Source organism: Monoraphidium neglectum (assembly GCF_000611645.1).
Source record: "Monoraphidium neglectum strain SAG 48.87 unplaced genomic scaffold scaffold03148, whole genome shotgun sequence".
Lineage (NCBI taxonomy): Eukaryota > Viridiplantae > Chlorophyta > Chlorophyceae > Sphaeropleales > Selenastraceae > Monoraphidium > Monoraphidium neglectum.
The window spans coordinates 1-7,085 of record NW_014010480.1 but is presented as its reverse complement, the minus strand read 5'-3'; the positions used below and the strand labels follow the sequence as shown (position 1 = coordinate 7,085).

Here is a 7,085-nt window from a genome sequence, read left to right as displayed (position 1 = left end):
GGGCTGGCCGAGCGGCGGCGCGCGGCGCTTCAGGCCCCCATGCAGGTCATAAGGGGGGCCGGCGTCGATGGTTTGGGGTTGGCCGGGGCCGCTCCACGCCCCTGCCGCCGGTTGATGCTGCCGCGGCGGCGGCCAGGCCGCTCGCTCGTGGGGCCCGGGGCTGCCATAGGGCGGCAGGGCGCGGTCGGGGGGGGCCTGTGCGATCTGATACTGCTGGGGGTGCTGCTGCTGCTGTTGCTGCTGCCCCTGCGGCAGCAGGCCCTGGCCGTACGTCCCCCACTGCTGCTGCGGCTGCTGCTGCTGCTGCAGGCGGTGCGGCGGCGGCGGCGGCGCGCGGCGCGGCGGAGGCGGCGGCTGCACGGGCGGCGGCGCGGGCTGCGCCTGCGGCTGCGGCGCGTAGGCCGGCCCGCCCTGAACGTGGACGACCGCCGCCGGCGGGGGCGCGGCCACGATGTGTCGGATCTGCTGCGGCGCGGGCAGCGCGACAGCATACTGCACCAGCTGCGGCGCTGCCGCCTGCAGGTTCACATGCGCGCCGCCCTGCGGCAGCACAATCGCCGGCGCGCCCAGGATGCCTTGCGCAGGCACATGCTGCACCGACTGGATCACGGGCTGGCCGTTTGCCGGCAGACGGTAAGTGAGCGGCTGGTTGTTGTGCATGGTGATGCGCTGTGGCGGCGCGCGTGCCACTTGCGTGCAGCACTGTGGTGGCCGCGCAGTGCGCGCCTGCGGCTGGGTGGCATTAAAAGCCTGACCGCCTGGATCTCAGCTTTGGCTGCGCTTCGAATCTGTTCAGCCAAGGGGAAACCAGGTTCAGGCACGATGGACAAGGTCTGCCCTCCTCATGATCAACTCTTACAGTGGCGGCCTCAGTCCATGACACCAGCCATGTCGAAGGTATGTCGTTGAAATGCTCTGTGTCCGCGATGCATGAAAGTTTTGTGATCTGCTCAGACCTCAGTCACCGCAACTTGCTTTCGCGCCTGCATGTGGTGGACCCCTCCGCATGCACAGGTTGCGGTGCTGCTTGATAATTGTCGCAAGCTGCACTGTCCGGAATGCCTTCTTGTGCTCCCAAGTCAATAGTCAACCACGCTGGTCAGCTGGGTGCCAGAGGCTACTGATGAACTGAGCTACTGTACCGCACCATTGCGGCCCGACAGCACCAGCATGGCCGCCCTGCCACCAGCACGCCATAAGGGGACCTGAGCTTAGATGGGGCAGCTCGGGCTGTCTCTTGAGCATGTGAACGGGTAGTCCGTGCTGAAAGGCCGCCTGCCTGACGCTGGTGCCTGGCTGCACTGCCGGCGCGCCCAGCTGGGGGGTCATGTTCCGAGCAGATTCACAGAAGAGAGATTTACCATGGCTGCTCGGGCGCAACTTTGCGGGCGCCAGGTGACAGATTCGGCGCGCTCGGCGCGCTCGGCGCTCGACGGAAGGGGGAAGGGAGGCGGTATGTGCAGCAGGGAAAGTCGTCAGGCCGTTCCACAGGTCATGGCCGCGCATAAGGCGGCGGCGCCCCACGGCTGCGCCGCCCGCGCGTGCAATCAACAGCAGCGCCCAGCACGCCGCGGCCAGAGGGTCGCTCCGCCGCCTCGGCGGCCGTTTCTCTTTCTGCACATGCACACCGCGAAGAGAACACGTATTCCGGTCGTCAGAGTGATATGTGGGTCGGGGACACGTGGAAAGATGGGGACATGCCTATGCGGTACAAAAGGGTGTGGTGGTCCCAGGGTCAGGTCGTTTCTTCGCGCCCCCGCCGTGGCGGGAAGCACCGCTGAGGGCCCGCCAGAGCGGCGACCAAACGCTTCCCGGGTCGCCGGCCAGGCTCGCCGCCGCCGCCGCCGCGTTCAATCAAACAGTCTGAAGTCAGCCGGGGACGCTCAGAAACGGGTCGAAACCAGTCAAAGAGGGGGTGACACGCAAAACAGGGAGCTTGCGAGTTTTGAGCACAGCAGCGGGGTGGCCGCGACACGCACACCGGCCGCTGGGTCAATCGAGCATGTAGCGAAATCACACAGCATGCCCTTGCGCCGCGCACGAGGCACATGGGGCAAGAGCAAACGCGTCGGCGCGCGGCGCTGGTGGCGCCCGCAGCCAATGGACACATGCATGGTGTCATGAAACAAGGACTTCCAAAGACGAAGACTCCAAACATGGTCCAACCCCTGAACGTGCAAAACGGCGCCCCGACACACGGACGCCAGTACCATTGGCGCGCGCCACGATAAACGGTCGCCAGCGCCGGCGCGGTCACCGCACCAACGGCGCCGCGGGCGCCGCGGCAGCGGCCTCCCGTGGCACGGCAGCCGCGCCCGGCGGCTGCTTGAAGGGCAGCCCTGCGGCGGCCGCGGCTCCAGCCGCAAGGGCTTGCTCATCGCTGTCGTTGTCGGTGGAAGTCGACGGCCACGTGGCGAGCACGACCGGCCCCAGGGCGCTGCCGGGGGCCAGCAGCCGCTGGGCCGGGTGCTGCCGCCCAGCAGCGCAGGGCGTCAGCTGGGCCGCGGCGCCCGGCGGCGGCCCCGGCTCCGAGCCGTGGCATGTGATGTCGGACCCCTGGCTGGGGTCGGACGACGTGGGCGACGCGAGGGCCGCGGCGCCTGCGCTCTCCCCGCCGTCGGCAGAGGGGCGCGGCGCGGGGGCGCCGGGGCTGCGCTCGGGCGCGCGCGGCGCGATAGGGCGGAGCGCGACGGGCATCAGCGGCGCGGCGAAGCCCGTCAAGTGGTCGGGTGCCCCCACTTCCGCCATGGCCGCTGGGTGGGCAGGTGATGGCGTCGCCTCGCCAGACCCAGCCGCGTCTGCAGCAGCAGCGCCATCGTCCACCTCCATTGCAACCGCCTGCTCCTGCTCCTCCTCCCGTGCCTGCCGCCGACCCTCCGCTGCACACGCCTGGGCCGTCGGGCGCTGCTGCTGGTTCTCCTCCAGCACCCCCCCTGCTGGTGACGGCTTTGTTTCCGAGCGCTTCTCTGCGTCTGCGACCCGCGCCACTGCCTGCGCCTGCCCACGCTGCACCTCCCCTCCATGCTGTCGCCGGCGCTGCTGCTGCTGCTGCTGCTGCTGCTGCTGCTGCGATGACTGCTGCTGCCTTGGGTGATGCCACTGCTTCCCCTCTGGCACCCTCTGCTGAGCATCTCGTGGCGCCTTCAGTGCCCCCTGCTGGGGTGCCTGCGGCGGCACAGCCTCGCGCTCCCGCGTGACATGCGGCTGCTGGCGGTACGGCAGCGCCGCCGCGAGCGCCGCCCGGGCGTCCTCCCGGGTCAGCGCTGCAGGTTTGCTCAAAGACACCGCTTGCGGCTCCTGCGGCTGCTTCGGCACAGAGGCTGCGAGTGGCTGCGAGCGCGGCGGCGACGCGGCCCGCTGCGGGGGCGGTCGCAGCTCGCGAAGCGCCCCAGATGGCTGCTGTGTTTGCTGCTGCGGCGGGGGCGCTTTTCGCAGCTGATCGCTGCTGCCGCTGCTGGGGCCCCGATATAAAGCGCCCACGACCGGCAGACCGCACCCCGCAGGCAGGGCTGCGGCGAGCGCAGCCCGCGCCATCGCCAACGCCGCGCTCCCAGCCTCGGAAACCCCCGCACCACGCGACTGGACGCGCGGGAATGGCGGCGCCGGCTGCGAATCGGGCGACAGGCTCAGGCCACGCAGGATGAGGAACTGCCCCCGCGCCATGGACCGCGGCCGCCGGCCGCCCGCATGCCGCTGCCGCCGCGGGACGCTCAGCGACAGGGGGTGAGGGCTTGCATCGAAAGGAGGCTCTGCCGGGTTGCCACCACTGGTCAAGCCGCCAGACACGCTACCCACACGCTCAAGCTGCTGCTGCTGCTGCGTCGGTGGCGGCAGCAGCGGCTGCTGCGTGCCAGCGCCACTAGCGCCTGCGGACGCCGAGAACGAGATGCCCCACCGCGCCCCTGCCGCGCGTGCGCCAGCATAGCGAGCGCGCTTCGGGGCAGCTTGCTGCGGCGACGCGTCCGGCTGCGCGGCCGCGTCAGGCGGGAGCTGCTTGAAGAGGGCTGGGGGGTCAAAAAGTGCCGGGAAATACAACTCACGCGCTGTGCGCACGCAGCGCTGCCTCAAGCCCGCGGCTCGGAATAGGCCGGCGCTGTAGAGCAACGACGGCTGCGCCGCGGCCGCTGGCGCCGCGTCGTCCAGCGGCGCAGACGGCTGGGCTTGCAACCTGCCGCCCTTTGAGGAGCCGCGCTTGCCGCTGCTGTCGCCCTGGCCACATCGCACGCCCCTCGCGCCATCCGACACCCTGCGTGCATGCATGCAGGCAGGTGCCCACGGGGCGGTCGCTTGCGTGACGCCGTGCGTGGCGCCCACTCCAGCTGCCACCACAGCGTGGCGCCATGCAAGCAGGCCCATTCCAGAGCCCACAACCAGCCAAAACAACGTCCCGCGAGGCCTTGGTGGCCCGAGCCCGCCAGCACCGTGGGCACGCGCCCAGGACCCTGGGGCTGCTCACTTCACGCACTCTAGGCAAGCATGAAGCCACAGGGGTCGAAAACGCACCTCATGCAGGACTAGGAGGGGGAGGCCGGTCGCCGAGGCTCTTCGGGCGCCCCAGCGCAGCCCAGTGTCCCCGCGTCCACCCCAAAGGGGTACTGGTGATATAATAGTGCTCTGTAGCGCCTTCTGTGGCCAGGTCCTGAGGCCCGCCTTGTGCGTGCGCCTGCCAGACTGGGGGTCACACCTAATAACAGTCGAATCGTTGAGCTTGACAAAAGCACATGTTATCCTCTTGTGCCGGACATGGTCTGGGCACGTCCCAAGAGGGTGCAGCTGCCGCTCGCATGCGCCGCTTGCACAGCCGCTCCCGCCGCCGGTGTGTCCCAGCCAGCCGGGCCACGCGCTGGCCCTCTCAGCGCGGCGTACGAGGCGTTACAGTGTTACAATGCCGATGTGACAGGGTAGAGGACCGCGCGAGCACGAACCCAGGCATGCCCTGAGCAACATGAGGCAACCGGCGCATTCAAGCGGGCAATTGAAGCTCTCACATGTGTGCAAGCTGATAGCACCGTGTTGCATCACAGAGGGAGCAGTGTGCATGAGATACAAGCATCTTCGTCACAGCTTTGCATGATGAGTTTTTGGCAGCCGGTGTACAATTGACGGATGGTGGCACGAAAGTGTGCGATGAGGGGCAAGAAAAGCCTGCATGTTTCAATGGAAGCCCCGCGAGCGCCCGCCCCCGACTTCCCCTCATTCCGCCCTCTGGCCGGTCACCCGCCGCGGCCGCGGGACGCCCCCGTGCCACAGCCGCGCCAGCAGCCGGAAGCGCAGGGGCGGGGCCGCCCCCAGGTCGGCTCCCATGTTGCCAACTGCCGCCAGCTCGTCTTCTGACTCAGATCCGAACTCCAGACCAGGCTCCTCGCCCACCTCCACCTGCAGGGTTGACCGAAGACGACATGGTTTCAGGAGGCCAAAAGATCGGCATGGTAAATGCAGGGGGCATTGGCCGGGGCAGGGGGCTTGGGGGCGGGCGAGCATGATTGGGATCGGAAATGTTGGGGGTGGTGGGCAGCGCGGGCGGGCAGCGAGAAACGGAACAGAGATGAAGTGGGAGGCGTGCGGGCGCGAAACAAAGAGGTTGGGGCGCCCACAGCCCAGAGGGAACCCCTCGGCCTGGGCCTGGCCCCAGCCCTGTGTCCATCCCGCCCATCAGTCGTTCGCTCCCTGCGCCCGCCGCCTCCCTCGCCTCCGGCCCCGCAAACCGCGGCCCTTTGGACCCACCCGCTCCATTGTCATGTCGTCCGTCGGGCTGTAGTAGATGCACTCCGCTTCCAACTCAAGCCGCGGCGCCGCCGCGCCCGCGCCCGCGCCCGCGCCGGCCGCCGCGGCGTGCTGCAGCGCGGCGAGCACGGAGGGGCTGACGCTGTCGGGCGCGTAGTCGTCCGGTTGGAACCTGCCGTATGGAAGTTATGTTTGTTAGAGCCGGCACGTTGGGTAGGGGCCGGATCCGGGCTGCATCACTGTTGCATGGGTGTGGGTTGGTGTCTGCCGTGTCGGATGCAAAACAGAGACAGGACGGGTGCCAAGTGCACCTGTCACTGACAGCAGTCTCAGCTCTTTTGTTGAACGAAATACAGCCGTACAGCGCCCTGCCGACCTGGCCATTATATAAGCCACAATTCCGATGGGCAGCGCCACCGTCTCCTCCCTTATGTCATCGTCCAGCAGCATATCCTTGGGCATCATCAGCAGGTCACTCGCGCCCTGGGGGGTGACAGGGGTTACGGGGATTATGGGGATTATGGGAGTGAGTTGCGACACAGAGTCGAGGGGAGTGATAGGACGGGGAATGGCGCAGGGTCAGAGAATCAGAGTGGGAGGAAGACCGCATGATGGGGTGGGGCCGTCAGCCGGGCCACCAGCACACGGGCGCACCCGCCGCCCGCTCAGGCGTCTGTCGCCGAATGGCGGGCGGGGCTGCTGCGTACTGCGTTGGGGTATGAGGGGAGCAACGGTGGGCTAGGCGCGGCCGCGCAGCCGGAGGCCTTACTCACCCTCAGCAGCTTGAACAGCGCCTGCCCCTGCTCGGGCAGCTGCGCCCAGATGTCCCGCAGCCCGCCATCCCCAAACGCCCACTGCTGCAGCCTGCGGCGTCGAGGCGCGCGGGCGCGGCAATGGTCAGTGACGCTTTGCCCGCCGGCCCGGGGCATGCAGGCAAGGGTTGGTGGCCGCTGGCCGCACAGCCGGCTGGACAGGATTGTGCACAAAAAGTCGTGTTTGTGGCGCGTTGAACCCCTGTATTTTCTGGTCCCTCTGGCAACCAATGTTTCCCCTCCCCGCCCGGGCGCCTGGACCTGCAATCAGCCCCAACCACCCCTGCAATCAGACCCAAGCTGCACGGCCGTCGACCTATCTACGGCACCCTGCTTTCCGCCGCCACGCCGCCCCAAACGCCCGCGCGTCAGGCCCTCCATGCGCCGCACACCCCGTGACGCCCCGCCCAGCCGCTGCGGCCGGGGCGCGTCCCGCGCAACGGCAGCCCACCGGGTGCAGGCCATCTTCAGCTGCATGCCCGTGCCGAACGTGAGCGCCCCCCGCGTGAAGAACAACAGGCCGTCGTCCAGCGCCGGCACGCCCGCGTC

At 68.7% G+C, this 7,085-nt stretch overlaps 3 protein-coding genes across 3 annotated transcripts; all 3 read right to left on the bottom strand.

Annotated features, from left to right (window-relative positions):
• Positions 1-97: 97 nt before the first annotated feature.
• MNEG_12256 (hypothetical protein) lies at positions 98-660 on the bottom strand (the record flags this gene model as incomplete). The annotated part of the gene is made up of 1 exon (XM_014039274.1): positions 98-660. A coding segment is annotated over one exon (563 nt), but the record flags the coding sequence as incomplete, so codon positions are not given.
• A 1,593-nt stretch (positions 661-2,253) lies between these two features.
• MNEG_12255 (hypothetical protein) lies at positions 2,254-2,748 on the bottom strand (the record flags this gene model as incomplete). Its single annotated transcript, XM_014039273.1, has 1 exon — positions 2,254-2,748. The coding sequence occupies one exon, from the start codon at positions 2,746-2,748 to the stop codon at positions 2,254-2,256; it is 495 nt and encodes a 164-aa protein (XP_013894727.1).
• A 2,445-nt stretch (positions 2,749-5,193) lies between these two features.
• Positions 5,194-7,001, bottom strand: MNEG_12254 (hypothetical protein; the record flags this gene model as incomplete). Its single annotated transcript, XM_014039272.1, has 5 exons — positions 5,194-5,376; positions 5,725-5,835; positions 6,142-6,207; positions 6,498-6,588; positions 6,988-7,001. The coding sequence occupies 5 exons, from the start codon at positions 6,999-7,001 to the stop codon at positions 5,194-5,196; spliced, it is 465 nt and encodes a 154-aa protein (XP_013894726.1).
• Positions 7,002-7,085: the final 84 nt, after the last annotated feature.